This window comes from Acomys minous (genome assembly GCF_964271855.1).
Source record: "Acomys minous genome assembly, chromosome: 2".
NCBI lineage: Eukaryota > Metazoa > Chordata > Mammalia > Rodentia > Muridae > Acomys > Acomys minous.
This window is the reverse complement of record NC_140484.1, coordinates 55,729,117-55,751,340: the sequence shown is the minus strand read 5'-3', so window position 1 is coordinate 55,751,340 and position 22,224 is coordinate 55,729,117. Positions and strand designations below refer to the sequence as shown.

General features: G+C 48.7%; 1 protein-coding gene across 2 annotated transcripts in view; it reads right to left on the bottom strand.

Moving 5' to 3' along the window:
• CARS1 (cysteinyl-tRNA synthetase 1) overlaps positions 1-22,224 on the bottom strand; it is a 54,489-nt gene that overhangs the window by 16,760 nt on the left and 15,505 nt on the right. For both annotated transcript variants that reach the window (XM_084770320.1, XM_084770321.1), the window contains 7 exons: positions 22,062-22,150; positions 21,109-21,205; positions 20,390-20,488; positions 18,937-19,086; positions 4,603-4,743; positions 3,667-3,755; positions 2,246-2,367 (listed from right to left, as the gene is read on the bottom strand). In XM_084770320.1, coding sequence (XP_084626446.1) covers positions 2,246-2,367; positions 3,667-3,755; positions 4,603-4,743; positions 18,937-19,086; positions 20,390-20,488; positions 21,109-21,205; positions 22,062-22,150 — 787 coding nt within the window. The remainder of the gene's footprint in view (positions 1-2,245; positions 2,368-3,666; positions 3,756-4,602; positions 4,744-18,936; positions 19,087-20,389; positions 20,489-21,108; positions 21,206-22,061; positions 22,151-22,224) is intronic.

Sequence of the window (22,224 nt, the reverse complement as noted above, 5' to 3'; positions counted from 1 at the left end):
GGGGAGGCTCTCTCCCCTGTTTCTCCCTCCTTCGCTCCCTATCACTGTCTTTCTTTTATTAAGAGTGGACAGAACAATAGTTTAGTAAATTAAAATTTAGCTCTTTATTGTCTTTATTTTAACCAGCAGCTCGGTTTTCTGGCCTTTTCTCAAATGTGAGGCTCCCTTCCCCCCATTGGAAGGGAGGGTGCAAACCCTGGCTCTCAATCTGGCTAAGTCGCACAGCCACCCTGTGCTCTCTCTAGCTGGGGAATCTGAGTGGAAAGCTCCCTCCCTGCCAAAGAGGCCTTCCTCAGCCAGCCGCTCAAAGGCTGAGGAAAACTCCACGGCTAGGCTGAAGAAAACTCTGTGAACAGATTCTCAACCCAGCCTCCTGGAAAAAGGAACCCAGAAGAAGAAATGCACATACATGGGGTACCTAGGACAGACCTCAGTCTGGCTTTAGTTCCTTCCCGCTAATCTTCTGTCAGCAAGAAGCATCCAGAACCACGGCTCTCAAGGTACACAAATGTTCTTTCAGCTCCCCCCTTTTTCACAATCTAGGCTAGCAGCCAGGTTTTCTGTGCTATTTGTGTCTGTAGAGAAAATCATTCACTAACCCGCCTTTACCTTTCCCCCATCTTCTCTCTTTCCACGCACTGCTCCTCCTCTGCTGGTTTTCTGCCTGACTGCCCTGCTCATTTCTTTCTCTCTGCTTACTCACAGCTACACGTGCTTGACGGTCAGCGATACACCCGCTTCTTGTAGCCCCAGGGTCTCCTTTTCCTTTGAAGGACTCAGGAGTAGAAACCTCAGGTAGCTTGCCAGTCTCCCATGCCTGCAGTGTGGAGGCTTTGCATAACTGCACCTTGGTCAGACAATGGGAGGACTGTTTGGGACTAGTTCAGACTTCTTTCTGCACTTGATCTGTGGTCTGGGGGCTTAAAGGGAAACACCCCAGAGACTGGAGAGATGGCTCACTGAGAGGACCTGCTCTTTGAGAGGACCTGGGTTCACTACCCAGCACCCACATGGTAGCTCAAAACCGTCTGTAATTCCAATTTCAGAGGATTGGATACTTGTACTTTCTGGCCTTCTCGAGCATCAGGCATGCAAATGTTGCACAGACATACATGCAAGCAAATAGTATATACATTAAAAACAAACTTTTTTTTTTTTTAAAGACAGGGTTTCTCTGTGTAGCCATGGCTGTCCTGGACTCACTCTCTCAACCAGGCTGGCCTCGATCTCATAGTGCTCCGCTTGCCTCTGCCTCCCTAGTGCTGGGATTAAAGACGTGTGCCACCATGCCCGGCTTAAAAACAAAATTTAAAAGAGGAAAGATGTTATTCGATTCCTTCAACCATGTGTGTTAGCATATTCAAAACTTTTGCTCTGCTGTTAACCGGTGCCTACACAACTTCTTTGATTCTGCATAATCTGCAAGTCTGGCTTTAGGAATGTGTCAGTGTGTGGCCCTGGAGCTCCCTCAGCTTTGTCACCATGGAGTCACCTCTTTAATACCAAAACCCACACCTATCCACCACTGGACCCAATATCAATGTTAAACTGGCTTAGAGTCTCTCTTGCCAAGGTTTTTGTGCTATTTTGTTGGGCCTTTCAACTCTGGAATTTCCTTAGACTAGAGCCCTAAAGCTGTTTTTTTTCTATACAAAGCCTACATTTTTAAGGTTAGACTGACTTCTAGAAACAAGGGGGTCAGTAGTAATTCCTCATCTTAAGGACAGGGTGCTTTCCTATCCTTGGGCTTTGTGAGCCTGTCCTTAGCTTCACTGTGGGATGAACATATCTCAAACGTGTTTTCATGACTCTGCCTGATCCAGGAAAACCCTGACACCTGTGTTTAAAATACTTAGAACAAGATCACCAAACACACATCACTGCACGTACATCACTGCACACACATTTAAGCCACACACCCTGTCATAGGCTTTGGGGCCTCTGTGTCAGGTACCTCATCAGAACGGCTTAGGGCCAGGCCCAAGACCTCGCTGCCAAATGCCTGTTGTGGCAGTTGAAGGCCCAGGAACTCTGTGTCAGGACAGCATAGGGCTGACTTCTCTGTTTCTTAAGCAATGTTGTTCTGAACAGAAAACTCCTGGCATTCCTTTAGGGGAAGCAGCCTGCTCTCCATGTGCCTGTGAGGTGTACATGGGCACCCACCATGACCAAGAGGTAGAGACGGGGCAGGCCATGAGTGAGGAAGAGGACCTTAGCTTTGTTTCCCCGCTTTGTGAGCTCTTACCTTCCCCTTCCTGAAGGGCTTTCTGATCCCCAACAGCCTCGGGCACCAACTTCCCATAGGAGTGCTTTTCACTAGCAGCAAACTTGGCTGTGTCAAAGTAGACAGACCCATTTGAAGCATAGCTGGAAACAAGAGGAAAAGGGGTCTCAGCCACACACCGTAACACCAGAGAGAAAGCATGAAGGGCTGTGAAGTGCCAAGGGCGGAGGCCACCAAACCTCTGCTCTCTGCAGCTGGCCAGAAGCCACAGCTTCATGGGCTGAGCAGGAGCGATAGGGATGCCTCCTGAGGCAGAGGTGGCTGGCCTCAGTGCCAGGCAGGGTGTCCCGCTCGGTGTACTACAGCCACTCAATTACATCCTCAGCTGATGGCACAGCCCCATGTGACCCACCTTCTCCTCTCTGTCTGCATTCATGCATTCATTCTACTTTGTGATCCTGTCATGGCTCTCCTCGTGTCTCTACTATATTTTAGCACTGAAAAATGTCCTCTCTGATCCAGCTTGCCACTGGGCTGGACCACTGTCTCCTGGAGACCTCCAACCATGTGTCATGTAGGGTAAGGTAGCACTGTCACTTCGGAGGCAGTGGCAGCAGGCTGAGTCCTCTCTTCTCTAGCTTGTGCAGCCAGCAAGCAGAGAAGTGACTTGAGACCAGGTCCAGCGATGCAGTCAGCAGGTGCCTAGCGCTGCCCGCAACACCAGGATCCCCTCCTAACTCCCTTTGAGACTCCTCTGAAAAGGCTAACTTTAGTGATGCAGGAAAGTTTCCACTTGTCAGACATGCTAGAGCAGTAACCGTGAGTGGGGTGGTGCCTCCACTAAAATCTTAGCCAGGCAACAGCACACACACTCGTAAGGTATCCGAGTGGTACTGATGTCCAAGCTTACTATCATGCTGCCCTGGCCCCAATAGCCTATGCTCATCCCTGTTCAGCTTCCAAGCAGATATTGGGCCAGGTCTTCCTGACAGCATCAGATAGCCCGATGTCCCCAACACTGGCTGGCTCAGTGGGAAAACAGATACATGGTAGACAGAAAGCCTTGGTCCTTCCCTGTCTGGAACCTGCAGGGAGAGGAGGCTGAGGACACTCTGGGCAGTCATGAAGACTGTGACAATACTTCAAAAGAATGGCTGTTGGGAGCTGGCTTGTGACCAGTTCTGCCTCTCCAACTTGTTTCCTGACTCACTAGCAAAGTGGCATTTTCCCAGTTAAGTGCCTGTGACAACGGCGTACTGCATACGCAAGAAGCAAAGACTTCATCCTTAACATAACCCAAATCTTGCCGGAGAGCTCGAGCAAAGTGTGAGTTAGGTCAGGTGCTGGGCTGGGGGATGAGAAGAGGAGATCCCCGAACCCAGACTCTCTCTCCTCATGGGGCGGTGTGGCCTGGCAGGGAAGGGGAGGTATGTCATGCTCACCCATAACCATTGTCCACAATCTTTTGGACGAAGCTCACGATTTCTGGCACATATTCGCTGACGCGGGTCAGGACATCAGGAGCCAGAACCTGTGGGGACAGAGTCTCAGCGCTTTCTTCTCCTGACCAGTCTAAAACGTCAGCCTCTGCTGAGCTCACTCCCTGAAAAGCACATGACTGCTGGAACTGACTGCACAGGTAATGTCATCCCTGCTACCTGGGAGACTGTGGCAAGAGGATCACAAGTTCGAGGCCCACAGAGATAGCTCATCGAAACCCTATTTCAAAACAAAAGGTAAAGGCTGGAAAAACGCTTCACCAGGAGAGACACATGGTAGATGAGAGATCTGTTCCTTCCCTGTCTGGGGCCTGAGCACAGGCTGCACAGTCATGAAGACTGTGACGGACTCGTCCTGCCTTTGGGGAGTCCTCCATCCCAGCTGCTCCCCATTGGTTTGCTTCTTTTATTCTCGCTCATTCTATCCTTCCTTTTTTTTTTTTTTTTTTTTTCTTTTTAGACAGGGTCATTCACCTTGCCTCTGCCTTCCAAGTGCTGGAATTAAAAGGTATTTATTTTTGATACAGAATCGTACTACCCAGTTCAGACTGACCCTGAACTTGAAACCTTCCTGTCTCTACCTCCTGTGTGCTGGGAAAACAGGAGAGTGTTGCCACAGCGGGCTTCCACCTTGGATTTCTGATTTCTTTTCTAGGCAGTCCTAAGTGCCAGCTATAGGAAAAATATGCATGAAACACTGAAACAGGAGAGGAAGCAGTTCCTCGCTCCTCGTTCAAGTTCGAGGCTTGCTGGGCCACTCATTGAGCTTGCAAAATAAAGACATCGTGGATCCCAGGCTTGGAGGCTTTACCAAAATCAGAACCCGGAAAGCAGGACTTGCCCTGAGAAGGTAAAGATCAGGCAACCCAAGACACTCACATTCAAGGCTTCCATATCTTTGTGGAACTCTTCTTCCCAGAACTTGGGCAGTTTGGAGAAGATAGAATTGTCTGTGACCTCGCAGCCACCTGTAGAATCCAGCCAGTCAGAGAGCAAGTCCTTTGCTTCTTCCAGCAAAACCTAAGAGAAAGGATACCCATATATGGGCTAGGTTTTAGGCAAGCAAAGAGCAAGCCAGCAGGAGCCAATTAGTGCCCTGAGGTCAAAACCAGCCCTGCAGAGCGGCATCCATGAGTTGCCATCTCCTGCTGTTGGGCTGTTGGTGAGAATCATGCTCCAACTGCTCTTGTGCTGGGTGAGAAAGTGTCCTCGTCCTCCCAGGAGCAATGTCTTGAGCATGGTACCTTCAGCAGTGTAGGGCTGTGGAGGCCATAGAGGCAGCCTGCACTCCATCATAGGAGCACAAAGCAAAGGGCAAAGAGTAGAGGGGCAACATGCAGATAACCTGGCAGAGCAAGGGCACCGGGGAGGACAGAGGGCCCGACACACCAACAGGAAAGGATGCAGGGAACCGTATAGGCTGGTGCTGCTGTCAGTGTTCCTGGAAGTAGCAAAGCAGAGCTCTTCAGGGTGCTCACATTCTTCCTCATATCAAGGGGCAGAGGATACAGAAAAGGCAAAAGGAACCTGGGCATGGAGACTCATGCCTTTAGTCCAAGCACTTGGGAGGCTGAGGCAGGAGGACTACTATGAATCTGAGGCTAGCCTAGGCTACACAGCAAGATCCTGTCTCAAAAATACATACATACAAACATACAGAAGGGAGATACATGCCTTTAATCCTAGCACTTGGCAGGCAGAGGCAGAGTCTTTCTGTGAGGTTGAGACCAGCCTAGTCATCCATAGTGAGTTCTAAGACAGCCAGGACTACATAAACAGACCCTAGCTCAAAACAAACAAACAAATAAACACACAAAGAAAGAAAGAAAATAGCATGAGTTTACAGATAAGTACTGTCTACAAGTGTCCTGTCTAGAAAAAATATAACCTTCAGATGGTAAGCAACAGCAAGCCAGAAGATGACATGGAGATAGCTCAGGCAAGTGTGAAACTTTGACATAAAGTCTACTAGCCAGTACACACTCCAGAGGACAAGGCAGGGCAGCTAGGTGACTTGAAGTCATCTAAAATGGAAGGCAACCAGAAGGGCAGAGCAGAGCTGGGCACATGCATACCTGGTCATCTTAAGAGACAGCAGGAAGCCACAAGAGTGTCTTTAGAAGGAGCTAGGCAGCAGAAACAGGAAAAAGATTTACAGTACAGCATCCTGTCCTCAGTTATTGCTGATACTGGGAGCTGGCAGCCAGCAAGGCGACCTTAGGGGCTCAGACAAAAGTGTACCCAAGTAGCACACCCTGTACACTACCTCTGAGACCCCACTGGACCCGTCTGGAACAAGTACTGTTCTAAGCAGTCAACAGCTGGACTTCCCACTAAGAATTCTCAAACAGTGCTTCTCAAAGCTGCCGAAGAGAGAAGATTCAGAGCCTAGTCACACCCACACGGCCTGTCCTCTGGAGTGGTACTGGCCAAGAGGTGTGACTAATAGGAACTGTTTTGTCTAGGAGAAAGCTGGCTCCATAGGCACCCCATGCCAGGAAAATGGGTGCCATTAAAATCTAGTCCATTCAAAGGTCCTGGCACCAAAGCCATTGTGTACCCTGAAGCCTACATTGTCAGTGTTTTGGGCCGGGAAGGCAGGCCACAAAGCCCAGCCAACAACCACAAGCTGGGGGACTAGGGGACACTGGAATCCTGCACCTTTTTTCAATGATTTATTTTTACTCATGTGTATTCATATGTACCTGCCATGTGAGTGTAGGTATAAAAAGGGGCTAAAAGAGGACATCAGATCCCCTGAACCTGGAGTTTCAGGTCACTGTGAACCACCATGTGAGTGCTGGGAACCAAACTTGCTCTTAACCACTGGGCCATCTCTCAAGCCCAGAAACCTGCATTGAACAGCTACACGTTTCCTGCAGATAGATGTCGCTTGTACATCAGCACCAGTGGATGGTCAGAAGTGCTGGGCAGAAGACGGAGGTTAGGAAAGTGAATCTGACTTCAGTGAGAAGAGCCTGGGGTGCAAGAGGGCAGACAGCTGGGACACAAGACTGCAGCATGCCCTTGGGAGCTACGAGGAGGGCTCTGTGTTCTGACCGCCAGGACTGCCTGCAAAGGGGGTGGAGTCACCTACTTCAGGTCAGTCAGTGACAACACACAGCACTCTTCCAAAAGTGACCACTCTGATGTGTTGCTGGGTGACAGTACCCACTTGGCACTGCTTCCAAAGTGAGCTTGGAAAGGGCAGATGTGGGCTACTGGACTACTTCCAGGGAAGGAAGCCCATGAGGCAGCAACCACACAGAGGCCAAAAGAAGCTAAGACACTGGGCCTCACATCTGCAATCCTAGCACTTGGGAAGCTAAGGAGCATATAGAGGCTAGCCTGGGCTACACTGAGTTTAAGGTAGCCTGGCCAAGATCACTCAGTAGACAGGAAATGGGAGGCTGGGTTTCAACAGCTGCTCCAGAAACTGGCTACTGAGTGAGGTACAGAGGTAGGCTGGACCTCAAGTCCATGCAGGCCGTCCAGAGCAGGGGTCGATGGGCTTGGGCACTTCTAGGGACTAAGTTGCTCTCAACATGACAAGAGATGAAATACCAACCTTCAACTTGAAACCCCTAACCAGAGGACCAGTCACCATGCTTTACCTCTAGGAACCCCACCAGGCTCTCATGGTTGATACTAAGAGAGATGAGCTTGTGTTACCTGTGGGACAGAAAGCAGAGGGGTCTTTCTGAAGTAGAGACAAGGCCTGCCTGCCTGACCGCCCTAAGCTTCATGTTCCCCAGTGGCCCAGACTCAATGCTGGCACTGTGTGAGGTGGGGTCAGTAGGTGTTTAGGTCACTGATCTTTGATGAACTGATTAATGTGCTCTGTATAAGGGCCAGAGGTGACCTTCCCCACACATGCTCCCTCTTTCCATTCTGCCCCTGACAGTGGATAATGGAGAATCCTTTGATCCCGAACTTTTAGGCTCCGGAACTATAAGGAATAGATTTCTGTACTTAGCAAGCCTCAGTGTTCTATTATACTCAATGACCTATGACACTGACTTCAGGAAAGCTACTTAACCAATGAAGAACCCACCAGCACTTCATCAGAGCAAAGAATACCCAGAAGAAGGAACAGCCAACCCTGGCCAGCTCCAGCTTGTTCCAGATAAGCAGGGAAACTGAGGACCACTTGTGAGGGTCACAGTGCATGCAGATGTCAGCGTGTATCAAAGAAGAGGCCCCAGGGCTGCCGCTCAGCACTGACAGGCTGTCAAGTAGAGGAGGTGGAGCCTAGCAGAAGGAAGTCCCATAGTCACAAGAGTAGCGTCCTCCTCCAACCCACCCTCCTGCCATGCTCTGTGGTCTCACCCCAGGCTCAAAGCATCCCTGAAGCTGAGGCAACAGGACATTTCTCCTTGTAAGTTGTTTCCTCAGGAATGTGTCTCAGTAACACAAAATAACACATAAAACAAACCTTGAAAGAAAGGAAGGAAGAAAAGGAAGGGAGGGAGGGAGGGGGAATGAAGGAGGGAGGGAGGGGAGAAGGAAGGAAGGAAACCCACCCACTGTGAGCCTGTAAAATGGCTCAGCAGAGAAGAGCACTTGCTACCAAGGTTGGCGACCTAAGGTCAATCATTAGGGCCCAGACAGCGGAAGGAGAGAAGCAACTCCTGACTTCCTTGTTCACATGGTGGCCTGTGCACCCACCTTGACAAGTGTATAAAAATATAATTTACGAGATCACTCGATGAATCAGTAGAGCAGTGGGTGGTTAGAAGGAGGCTGGCCCTACAGGCACAGGTCCCCGATGGTGGTGCTGTCTGGGAAGGAGGTGGAGCTTTGCCAGTGGAAGTACCTAAGTAGGGTGGGCGTTGAGTTTCCAGTTTGCTCTCTCAGCTTCCTGCTCTGGCTGCCTGCTGCCGTGCCTCCCCCATTATTGTGGACCCCTTCTGGAGCCATAAGTCACCCCCTAGAAGACCCCCCAAACCCCTTCCTCCTTAAACTGCCTTTGTTTATGGTGCTTTATCATAGGAACAGAAACATACCTGCTACAAGTGGCAATGAACAATTGGAGATCAACATTTTAAAAATATTCTTTAAAGTCGCTCCAAAACAGTCACGAGAACGTGTTTGATAACATATGCCATCAATAAGCTACAAATTAAAACACAGCAGCACCAGGCACAGTAGCACACACCTTTAATCCCAGTGTTCGAGAGACAGAGACAGGTGAATCTCTGTGAGTCTGAAGCCTGCTTGGTCTACATGGGTTCCAGGCCAGCCAGGGTTAACAGAAAGACCCTGTCTCAAAATAAAATACACACAGCACAGGGGCTGGAGAGCTCACTAGGAGGTTAAGAGCATTTGCTGCTCAACCCTGACAACCCAAATTTGGATCCCAGCACCCAAAATGGGTGGCTCCTAACCGCCTGTAACTGCAGAGCCAAAGGATTTGAGTCCTTCTGATCTCTGCATACACATCAAATAAATAATAAACCCAACCCAATTGCCAAGGCCCCAAATCTGTGAAGGTGCCAGGGTTTTCTGGACTCTTGATGACACAGCAGTGGGGACTCCTTCAAGGCCAATGAAGTAGAAAATTGTGCAGACTTCAGAAGATGGTTGGCAGGTGGGCATGGTGGTGCATGCCTTCAATCCCAGCATTAAGGAAAGCAAAGGCAGAGGCAGTGAGAGCGCTGCCAGTTTGAGGCCAGCCTGGAGTACAAACTTGAGTCCAAGACTCCAAGGTTACACAGACAACCCCTGTCTTCGGGTGGGGGGGAGAGGAGGGGGAGTAAAAGCTGAGCCTGGTGGTGCACACCTTTAATCCCAGCACTTGGGAGGCAGAGGCATGCGGATCTCTGTGAGTTCGAGGCCAGCCTGGTCTACAAAGGGAGTCCAGGACAGCCAAAGCTACCCAGAGAAACCCTGTCTCAGGAAGAAGAAGAAGAAAGAGAGAGAGAGAGAGAGAGAGAGAGAGAGAGAGAGAGAGAGAGAGAGAGAATTGGCAGCTTTTTAAGAAATAAGCATTCGTTTGCCATATGATCAGGCAATTGCACATTGTTATTTACCCAAAAGAGCTGAAATCTTATATCCACACAAAGCCCACACACAGCTGTCTGTCTACCAAAGCTTTACTCCCAACTGCCAGACCTGGAAGCAAGATACCCTTCAAATAGACAATTGGCTACCTCTAGACAATGGAATATGGAATATTAGTCAGTGCTAAAAAAATAAAAAACAAAACATGAGCTGTCAGGCTATGGAAAGGCATGGAGTAAACTTAAAAACAAGCATTTCTATACGAAGCAGTGGTACTGTGAAATATTTGCAGACATCTGTCTAAAATATTTGGCATTTCCTAGTTATAGGAGCATCTTTTGTTCCACTGAGGGGACAGCCTTGAAATGGGGTCTGCTTATCAACAGAGTTCCAGCTGCCAAGGGAAGGGAGAGGAGGGAGGCCAGGCTGATCACCAGTGGCCTGTGACAGACTAATCAAACATACATGCATCATGAAGGCTCACAGAACCCAAAGCAAGTGGGCTGTGGTGGTCACGTGTGTAATCCCAGCATTTAGGAAGCCGGGGCAGAAGGACGATCAGTTTGAAGCCAGACTAGACTTTGAAAAGACCCCATCTCAACCAACAAACAACAACAACAACAACAACAACACACACACACACACACACACACACACACACACACACACACACACACACACACAAAGAAAAACCAAAGGACCCAGTTGGGAAGCTCTGAATAGCTGAAACTCGAGGCCTGCAGGAGTGACCAGGTGGTAAGCTCAGGGCCTGCAAGAGTGACCTGGCTAGTATGCTTGGTGCCTGCCTGAGTGACCTGGCTGTTACGCTCAGGGCCTGCAAGAGTGAGCTGGCTGGGACTAATAAATCAGTAATGCACCTCAGTTGTTTCCTAGAGTTCTGTGTGCGTTCCTGGCAAGCTGACTGAGGCTGAGGAGTACTATGTGGATCCTGGATGTCACAAGCTAGGTGAACAGCTTGCTATTAGTGATTGGCAGCTGCAGTTGTGAAGCCTTCACCTCACAGACTCTGATGCTGTCTTCACTGAGCGAGGCGCCCAGCAGGTGTCTCTGGAGGACCGGTGGTGGTATGCATACGGAGGTGAGGAGGGGGCAATCTCTCACATTTTGGCACGAAATAAGAATGTTCTTCCCCGTATTCAGATCTAGTCAATGGACAGTGCATTCTCCACAGTTGTGTGGAGAGTGGGGACTGACTCTGACATGAACTCTAGTGCCTCATATTTGACCACTTCCCCTTGGTGCGGAGGCCTGGTGGCACTCAGAAGAAGGGGAAGCAGGCTACCAAAATGAGACCTAATAGGCTGTGATCATATGGTGGGGGAGGAGGTCCCATTCTGTCACAGGCCTAGAGTAGGGAAATAGGGTGAAAGAGGGAGGGAGGGGGAAACAGAAAGATACAAGTGAGGGAACAACAATGGAGATGTAATCTGAATAAATTATTTAAATTTAAAAAAAGAGGGGCTGGAGAGATGGCTCAGGGGTTAAGAGCACTAGCTGCTCTTCCAAAGGTCCTGAGTTCAATTCCCAGCAACTACATGGTGGCTCACAACCATCTGTTCCCTCTAATGTCCTATTTTGGGATGCAGATAGAGCACTCATACATAACATAAATAAATAAAATATTTTTTAAAATGTTCTTCAAGCTGGGCATGATGGCACACACCTTCCCAGAACTGGAGAGGCAGAGGCAGGCGGATCTCTGTGAGTTCAAGGGAAGCCTGGTCTACAAAGCAAGTGTAGGACAGTCAGGGCTACAGAGAAACCCTGTCTCAAAAAAACAACAAACAAACAAACAAACAAACAAAGTTCTTCTATTTTAAACAGAGGCCAGTCTGGAAAAGCACCTTCTGTGCAACCACAACTCAGTCACATCTGGGAAAGAAAGGCTTGTCTACAGAGACACATGAAGATCAGCAGTGGCAGGAGCATAGGGGAAGAGATGAGCAGACACAGCCTTTCAGTCTGTAATGATGGATCCAGGTCCTTTCCCACAGGACACACAGCACATGTGGCAACACGTGTAATCCCAACAGTTAGGAAGCTCACCATCAAACCAAACCACCACACAGCAGAGCAGGCTGGTTGTGAGACAGTAACAAAGACAGGAGGACTCTGTAGGGCACTAATGATGGGGCAGCTGTGTAGGGAGCAGGAGATACATATAACCCCCCCCCTTTTTTTTTTTAATGTGACTCAGGTTCTATTTTAAGAAATACCTTTCTGTTTGTTGGTTTGTTTGGGTTAAGGTCTCACTTTGTAGACAAGGCTGGCCTCAAACTCTCCACCTGCGAGGTCTAAAAGCATGGTGAAAATAAGATTTTAAAGAACCAAATAGTCAGCCGGCTGCAGTGGCACACACCTGCGAACAAAGTACTCAGAGAAGCAGAGGCAGGCAGATCTCTGTGAGTTTGAGGCCAGCCTGGTCTACAAAGCGAGTTCAGGACAGCCAAGGCTACACAGAGAAACCCTGTCTTGGGGGGAAGAAAGAACCATATAATGAAGCCTAGTAGCACAGACCTACAATCTACAATCTGAAAGCTGAGGCATCAAGACAGCATTCAAGGGTAGTTGAATAATGCAAGGACACTCATCCCCCATCCCAAAAAAGAGGAGAAAAGGCTGGGGACCAGTAGCATAGTGCTCTTACATGGCCCCAGCATGAAAGGGAGGGAGGGAGGAAGGGAGGGAAGGAGGGAGGGAGGGAAGGGAGGGAAGGAGGGAGGGAGGAAGAGAGGGAAGGAGGGAGGGAAGGAGGGAGGGAGGGAGGGAAGGAGGGAGGGAAGGAAGGGAGGGAAGGGAAGGTGGTTTGGTTAGAACAGGAGACACAAATGATCCAACATCTCAGAGGACCTCCCTCTCAGCTGACTTTAAACCGCTGTGTCAACAGGCTAAGTGTCAAAAGAACTACCACAGACACACGGAATGCCAACAACACAGTGAGGGACAGGATGCCAACAATACAGCAAGGGACAGGAGGCACAGCATAAAGAACCCTGTGCCAAGCCGGGCATGGTAGCGCACGCCTTTAATCCCAGCACTCGGGAGGCAGAGGCAGGCGGATCGCTGTGAGTTCAAGGCCAGCCTGGTCTACAAAGTGAGTCTAGGACAGCTAAGGGTACACAGAGAAACCCTGTCTCGAAAAACCAAAAAAAAAAAAAAAAAAAAAAAGAACCCTGTGCCAGTGACTAGGGAGTGCAGGATCCACTCCAGCACAAGTCAGAGTCCCCAACCGACACCAGAAGTCATCATTCTGCTCAGATGCACAGGACACACACACTCCTAACATCCTGTTAGATGCTAGTTTAGTTAATTACAGAAATAAGCTTTATTTAGTGTCTTGTATATGTTTTCAAGGTTAAGCAGATAGTACATAGCTAGAAACAAATACTGTTGCTCTATAGATAGATTTGATTATGCACTGTATAATAGTAGATAAATAGGTGGTCTTCAAACATTTCAGAAGATTTACAAAGCACTGTATTTAACAGATGTTTGAATAGAGGGCTGCAGAGACGGCTCAGTGGAAAAGAGCACTGACTGCTCTTCCAGAGGACCTGGGTTCAATTCCCAGAGGAACCGCCCACATGGCAGTTCACACCTGTCTGTAACTTCATGATCTGACACCTTTACACAGACACACATGTAGGCAAAACATCTATGTACATAAAAAAATGAATAAATAAAAAAATTTAAAGGTGTTTGAATAAAAAAAAGGCTTTTCTGACAGAGAGACACACCTCTGGTAGCACTTCTAATCTACTTCAAAGAAGATGATGGGCATCAAATAAACAAAAATGGCAAGATAGCCACTGGCGGTAAAAAAAAACTGTCCTTTAACAGCTGATAGCAGACTGTTTGTCCAAAGTGTGAACAACCAAGACACTAGGAAATTGTCTAACTTTGCAGAGACTAAGTGGCCAGTCCTTCAAAATCCCTGCTTCACAGAAAAGTCTGTCAGATATTCTAGGCCATTAGGCTCAAGATTGGATGTCCCAATGACACGGTGAAATCTCTGGTGACTGTCCGGCAGTCAGCTGTCTCTGTCACTTCTATAGTTCTAGAAGCTGTTGGCTCTATGCTTTCTAGATAGTTAAGTAATCTTATTTCCTTCTAAAGTCTCTGATGGGGCTGACGACTAGATAGTCATAGTCTTACTACAATAAAGTTTAAAAAGATGTTTTAAAGGTCTAGAAACATGTCTTTAGGTTGATAGATTTAAGATAAGAAAATGATTTAGATCTAAAACTTTGGACTTCCCAGGATAGAATAAATAACGGGAGTATCTTTTCCAAAGATGCCAAATACAAAGGAACTGGACATTGTGAGATTTCAGTTTGGGCTATAGTTCATCCAACACTGATAATTATCTCATGTAGGGTATGGTCTCTGCCAGCTGGTACTGGCCTGCCTCATGCAGCATGGAGAAGGGTGTCTAAGACTCTGAGAGAGATAAATAGAAGAGCCTGGAGAGAGAAAGTGTGGCTTGTGGTGGCGGCATGTGGGATATAGCAGTTTATCGCCTGACAGTGTGGTGGACAGAGAGAAATGATGCAACACAGAGACTCCGAGGAGGCTGCTTGATGCGTTTGCTGTTAATAGAGATTGGTATTGCTCCGAAAGAACCCAACTGCCCCTAAACAGCCAGGAGAAGTAAAGGGGTCTGCACCCCTTCTCCCTACTAACGTTCTCTCTCATACCTAGAGTTAGGGGGGTTGGAGAAGGGAGGTAGAGGCAGTAAATACTCAAATAAAATAGTTTAAAAACAAGTATCAACAGCTGCCTGAATGAATCTCATCCGAATAGCAACTAAACTGATGTGAAAAGTACAATCTGGGGCTGAAGAGATGGCTCAGTGGTTAAGAGCACTGCCTGCTCTACCAAAGGACCCTGGTTCAATTCCCAGCACCCACATGGCAGCTCACAGCTATCTGCAACTTCAAGACCTGACACCCCTACACCAATACATTCACATAAATTAAAATTAAATTAAATATTTTTTTTTAAAAATAAAAGAAGCTGGGTGTGGTGGCACACGCCTTTAATCCCAGCACTCGGGAGGCAGAGGCAGGTGGATCACTGTGAGTTCGAGGCCAGCCTGGTCTACAAAGTGAGTCCAGGACAGCCAAGACTACACAGAGAAACCTTGTTTCGAAAAAAGAAAAAGAAAGGAAGAAAGAAAGAAAGAAAGAAAGAAAGAAAGGAAGAAAGAAAGAAAGAAAGGAAGAAAGAAAGAAAGAAAAGAGAAGTACAATCCATTTGGGAATGAGAGACAGACTTTAAAAAGGTGAGAAAGGTTATCAAAAGCTGTCCCAAGCACATGCTATCAGAGCCAGCAAACAAGGCTGGGAGTGATGGTGCACGCCTTTAATGCCAGTATTCCTTTAAGCTCGGCACTTGGAAGACAAGAGATAGGCGGATCTCTTGAGTTGGAGGCCAGCAAAGGTCTAAAAGTGAGTTTCAGGACAGCCTCAGCTACATGGTGAGAAGCTGTCTCCAAGAAACAAACAAAAAAAACCAAAACAAAACAAAAAGCGCATTTAAAGCAGAGGTGGAGGGCAGAGCAAACCTGAAGAAAGAATGAAGTCTGGGGCTGGAGAGACAGCTCAGTGGGTACAAGCACTCGCTGCTCTGCCAGAGGGCCCCGAGTCGGTTCCCAGCTCACACTGCCTGTAAATCCAGCTCGGGAGATCCAATACCCTCTTCCGACCTCCACAGACTCCAATATGCATGTGGTGCTTATAAAAACTCACCCAGGTACACACACATATGCATTAAAAAAATCTTAAAAAAAAAAAAACCAAAGGAATGAAGGAAAGAGGCAACACAACACGGGCAAGGGTTGATGATGCAGACAGATCTAATCAACAGACCCAGCCGACTGCTCTGAAATATTCCACATGCCACAGGACACCACCGAAATTCATTTCCTCTCAGACTGGCAGCAGGTGCTCTTGCTGGGCCAGACAGTGCCACTGACAGAGTCCACCCAGGAGCCATGAGGCGATGTCCTGGCTCTGCAGCCCGGAAAAGGAGGACACCCTGCCTAGGGGAAGGCAGAGACCGCACTCAGCCACTCATGCAGCAGTGGGCAGGACTTCCAGAAGAGGTCTAAAACTTTACAACCTTTGAGAGAAAACGAAGGAGAACAGTGGGGCAGAATTCTTGAGACAAAAATAGGAGGAAAGGGCTGGGAACAGTGCAGCAGGCCTGCAATCCCAGCACTCGGGACGTGAGGCATGACGTCATGAGCTCCAGGGCACAGAGCAATAGGGACCAGCGTGGGATACATCGTGAGTGCCCAGCCTCAAACAACAAACAAGAATGGGGATAAATCTGGAGGAAAATAAGGCTCTCTGTTCACTGAAAGGCAGTGGCAGGAAGGCTGTAAGAAAGGAATGCTAGCACCGCAGATAAGTGACCAGCTTCAGTGTTTACAAACCAATCAGAAAAAAGCCAACAACCCCAGGGGAAGGGGCAGGATAGGCATCCAAATCGCCACACACCACACGGTAGCACGACTGTATCAGGAGGCATTGGGGGAGTTACAGGTGATACCTTCCAAACACTCATTTGACTGAATCAAAGGAAAGGAGGGGGTGCCAGGGATCCTGGTGAAGGTGCAAACGCTGGGTGTGGTCACTGACAGATCTCACAAGCATCTACGTGAGAAGGAACGAGGCTGCCACCCTGAGGGCTTGGAGAAGCCGTAAGGTGCCCTCTGCTGCACAGCTGGTGCCCACCCCTGCTGCAGCAGCCCCCACAGGCTCTGCTCTAACACTGTAGACCACGGGCATGGAGCCCTCGCTTGCTTCCTGGAGTCTAAGCTGCCACAGCCCTGACTGCTGAGGCTCCTGTGGGCTTCCCTGGGAGATGCGGTTCCTACTCAGCTGATCTCTCCAGGGCAGCATGTGCTCTGTCCTGGCGTGCGTGGGATCCTGAAGCATCTGCCTGATTTCCTGCATGACGGATGTCCTATACACTCCACACTGAGTCCCCAGGTCCTTCAGAGAACCTGGGGATGACTCCCAAGAGTCACCCAAATATATGGTCTAATACTCAACAAGTCTATACATTAGAATATGGCCTAAAGAAACTTGAGATGCCACACTAGAGCAACAACGCTAGCTGTTGGGATGTGTAAACCTAGGTCACAAGAGGGACTGCCTCCCATACACTGGGATGGCTGTTAACAAAGGCACAGGGTGACAAGTGCTGGTGAGAATGCACAAATATGCCGTCTAGACAGAGTGGCACTCCTCAGAGCGCTCAACAAAGAATTAAAGTAGGATCCTGCGATTCCACTTCTGGCATACGCAAAATGTTTTTAAAAGCAAGGTTTTGAACACACATTTGTATACTATGTTCTCAATACTACAGCAGCAAACAGGACACAGGCACGGGAGTAGACAGCCAAAGTGTCCACTGCACAATAGAAGGTCAGTTGGCCTTAAAAAGGACAGAGCTAGAGTGGCGGTGCACTCCTGTGATCCAGCACGCGGGAGGCAGAGGCAGGGAATCTCTGGGAGGTTGAGGCCAGCCTGGTCTACAAAGCAAGTCCAGGACAGCCAAGGCTACACAGAGAAACCCTGTCTTGAAAAATAAAAAATAAAATAAAATAAAAAGGAAGCCACGTGTGGTGGCACATGCCTTTAATCCCATTACTTGGGAGGTAGAGGCTAGTGGATCGCTGTGAATTTGAAGCCAATGTGGTCTACAAAGTGAATCAAAGACAGTCAAGGCTACAAAGAGAAACCCTGTCTTAAAAAAAAAAAACAAAAATAAATTAAAAAAATAGAAAGGATAGAAATGTTGGCCCACACTGCCACATGGATGAACCCAGAAGATACTGTGCTGAGAAAAGCCAGCCACAGGAATTAGAACTCCACTTCCTCAAGGTCCCTAAACCATCAGACCCAAACACAGAAGGCAAAATGTGCTGCCAGTGTCCAGGGAAGGGGCGGGGCAGCCAGTGCTTCACCGGCAGCTTCAGTTTGAGACGGGGCCAGCTGTAGTGGTGGATGGTAACCACAGCAGCATCAAAGTGTGGCTGACCTTGGTACTGAGACATGTGCACTTACAGGGTTGAGACGTCAGCTTTTATGCTACATATTATATCACCAGAACTTTGTGTGTACACACACACACACACACACACACGTTTCCACATATAGCACAGGCTGACCAGGTACTGGCTACAATTCTCCTGCCTCAGCCTCCTGGGTGCTGGAATGTCTGACATGTTTTAAGACGGGTTCTGGTGGAAGAACTGGGCAAAGACTTTATGGTTGGACTGTTGGTCACCTGACTGCAGGCCTCAAAAGCATGAGAGCAACTTGCCCCAGAGGAACCACAATGTGGACCCATCTCAAAAACACAACCTAAGCTGGGCAGTGGTGGAAAAACACAACCTAACCTGGGCAGTGGTGGTACACGCCTTTAAACCCAGCACTTGGGAGGCAGAGGCTGGTGGATCACTGTGAGTTCGAGGCCAGCATGATATACAGAGTGAGTCCAGGACAACGGAGCCTACACAGAGAAACCCTGTCTCAAAAAAACCAAACCAAAACAAACAAAAAACAAAAAAAACCCCAAAACCTTCAAACATGACACTAGAATCTGAACAGAAAAAGTGAGCAAAAGTTTGGTCAGCTCAGGTGGGGGCCCAAGGTCAGGGCAAGGTGGAGTCTGTAACACGGAAGCTCAGGTCTCTCCTGAGCACACCTTCAAACCGCTTGATGGCCTACAGCCAGCCATGTCCTTGTGTCTAGTTTCCTTGAGTTTCCTTGAGTGGCCAGCAGGGGGTGCTAGCAGTAAGGCGTTATGGTGGAAGGAAGCAGGATTTTTCAGGAGTGGGAGGGTTGGCAAGAGTGACAGCCCCAGCTGCACTGCCAACTACAAGTTGCTGCTCACTTCACCTCCAATTGCCGGTTCTGCTTTCTGCTACCAAGAAATGTGGGGGAGGATCCAGTGGATAACTGTGGAATGGGGAGAAGAGATGGCTGTTCCCCTGTATTCCAAGCAGAAGAGGAAGGAGGGAGCACGGGGGAAAGGGAGCTGCAATGCGGGTGCACAGGTCAGGCTCACCTGCTGCAGTGCTGAGCTCCCTGCCTGGAGAACGGGAACACAGTCTGCTTGTGTAGAGTGTGACCTTTTATACAAACAGGCTGCCCAGGACCCGGAAGAGCTCACCTGCACATGGCTGTCTACTTCCTCTCCAGAGGTGCTGGAATGCACAGCCTGTTCCAGCGGTTCTGTGGCGAGCTTCACGGAGTTCTGGATCCGCTCCAGCATCTGCCTCTTGTCGGGATCTGTTGTCTCACTTAACTTGACTGAAAATGGCTACAACCGTAAGAACATACCAAACATGTCAGGCATGATGGCGAACCCCGCATCCTAACTGACTCAAGGCATTAGAATCCTGGGTTCCATCTATAATGTGATCTGATGCCCTCTTCTGGACTACCGAGTGTACATGCACATTCATACATTAAATAAATAAATCTTTAAAAAAAAAAAAAAAAAAAAGAATCCTGGGTTCCCCACCGTTCTGGCTTGAGCTCCCAACCCTGGCAGATCTGCTGCCTTTTTTCATCTGTGGCCAGGCAGGATACTTAACCTTACTGAGCAAGTTACCCCATGCAAAATGGATATAACAAAGTATACGCTGGGGCCACCTCCATGTCAAAGGTGCCCCCTGTTCCCCCAGTTCCCAGTCCTGTCTGCTCTAACGTCAGGCCTGATTTCTTCCCAAGGACAGTGCCACGAGCATCTCAGCAGTTGTTACTGTAATTGCTGAGGGTGGTGTGTGACCGGAAGCAGAATGATCCACTCTCACCAGAAGGGTGATGGTTCAAAAGAGCAATGTCGCCCATAGGCTCTGGTATTGGAACACTTGGCCCCGAGGTGGTGGTGGTGTTTGGGGAGGTTTAGAGGATGCAGCTTTGCTGAAGAACGTGTGTCACTGGGGCAGCCTCTGAGAGCTTAGAGCCACGCCCTACCACCTGCAGCTCGCTCCCTCTGCTCTGTGCTTGTGTTTGAGAATGTGAGCCCTCAGCTTCCTGCTCCTGCTACCGTGCCTGCCAACTGCTGCAGGCCTCCCTGTCACGATGAGCACACCGCTATGAAACCACAAGCCAAAATAAAATGTCACTAGGTTGCTTCAGACACAGTGTTTTATCGCAGTAACAGGAAGGTAACTAAGATACTGGAATATGAGGAACTACACATTACCAGGAGCAAAGGTGTGAAACAGACGATATAATTCCTCAGAGGAGGTGACAGCACCATGAGGACTTACAGATCAAGTGTCTGCCTTGTGGTTCGAATGGGGTATCAGATTGCTGCTTGTGTCCTTGACACTGAGGACCAGACACAGTTCTGTCAAGTACTACCAAGAGGGATGGCAATGGATCAGATCTTTTCCCTAAGTGACAGGAGCGTCACCTACTCCCCACCATACTCTACAGAACAACTCTGTCCAGGTGACTGTCTCGTGGGCCTGACACCTGCTGTGGTTTTCTGTGAAGCTGACTTGAGTACTACCTTGGCAATGACCGCCAGGTCAAAAACCACGCTAGCCAGGGGCCTACACAGGGCCTAAGAGGCACTAGGAGGAGGCAAGAGTGTTGTCCGCGGCCTCTACCTTCAGGGCAGTGTGGACGTCCTTCAGGAGCTGAGCAGCTGGGGGGCTCTGTTGCCGATACTGCTCAAACAGGTAGTTCTGTCGCGCTCGCCTGATGATCTGCAGAGGTGAGAGATGCTTATGATCAAAGTCCACTCCCTCCCATGTCTAGAACACTGCTATTTCACTGCAACTGAGTGAGGGTGAAGAGGCATGGGGACAGCCACAGGTCACAAACACTGTAGCACCATGGGACACCATTACCACCCTCTATCTATACCTGCAAAGTGGGGCTGAGGTCTACTGTGAACATCTGAGTGTCTAAGACAGGTCACTGAGGCCCCAGCTTCCTCAGCTAGCAAGGTACAGAGTGGACCTGCTTCACAAAGAACCAGGAGCCATGGACACTTAGCCAATGGTCCCATGTGCAGATTTCTAGCAGTGTCTATACACCTATGTGAAGGAATCTACATCTGCATAAACTGTGGTATCAGTTCACAGCAGGGGCTGAGGGATTATTATGTCAGACCTGAGCCTGCCTGCCCTCCAGCCCTCTAACCATCCACGTAGCCCAAGCAGTCCTGCAACTCCCTATGCAGTCCGGACTGGCCTCGAACTCACAATCTTCCAGTCTCAGCCTCCTAAGCCATGTTCGGCAGCTGTATTTTCTTATCTGAAAGTCCTGCTTCCTCTCACGTCACCTATTCAGATCTGAGTGTTAATATAGGGGCTCCCTTTACCTTATCATCAATGTCTGTGATGTTCATGCAGTAGAAGACGTCATACTGGAAGTAATCCCTCAGCACCCTCCTCAGGATGTCGAAAGAGATGTAGGACCTAATGCAGTGGAAAGCAAGTTCCCCAGTTGGCACATACCTCCCAGTTGGACATTGCAAGAAGAACATGCACAGGCTGAGCACCCTAAAACTGGAAATACCCCCAAATCCTAAGTTTTCTGAGCACCCACATAATGCCACAAACTGAAACATCCACACTATGAAATAATGTTTCATGAATAAGACTGTTAAGAATTAAAATTAGTGGCTGGGCAGTGGTGGCACATGCCTTTAATCCCAGCACTTGGGAGGCAGAGGCAGGCAGACTGCTGTGAGTTCGAGGCCAGCCTGGTCTACATAGTGAGTCCAGGACAGCCAAGGCTATACAGAGAGACCCTGTCTCAAAAAACAAAACAAAAACCAAACAAACAAACAAAAAAGAATTAAAATTACCTTTAGGCTATGTACATAAGATGTACATGAAATAAACAAATGCTCTATTTTGGTATGGGTTCCATCCCCAAGACTTTTTTGTTTATATGCAAATAGTCCAAAATCTGAAAACCTCTACAGCCTCAGCCCTATTGGACCAGGCACCTGGGCTAAGGAAATCCAGCTTGTTAGGAGCACGATCCACAGCCTTCACCCCATCAGCCAACAACTCTGAAAAGTCACACTCATGAACATGTGTGTGTGTGTGTGTGTGTGTGTGTGTGTGTGTGTGTGTGTGTGTGTATCAGGGAAGGGATCACAGCCTACTACACCTTAAGGTCTATATGTCATGGACACCTCACACATCCACTGGGGTAGAGATAGTGTCTGTGTGGATTCCAGGACGGCCAACACAGGCCCCGTGCACGTCCTCTTCCTGCTGTTTTTAATCCTCTAGCAGTGTCATCCTCCAGCGTCACACCTACCTGGCATGTCCCATGTGAGATGCATCATAGACTGTCGGCCCACAGCAGTACCACGTCACCTTCTTCCCATCTTGAGGTATAAATACATCCTTGTTAAAAAACAAGGAATGCCATCACCAGAAACTCAAGAAACTCCACAGCACAGCAAAAGGAGCCACAAACA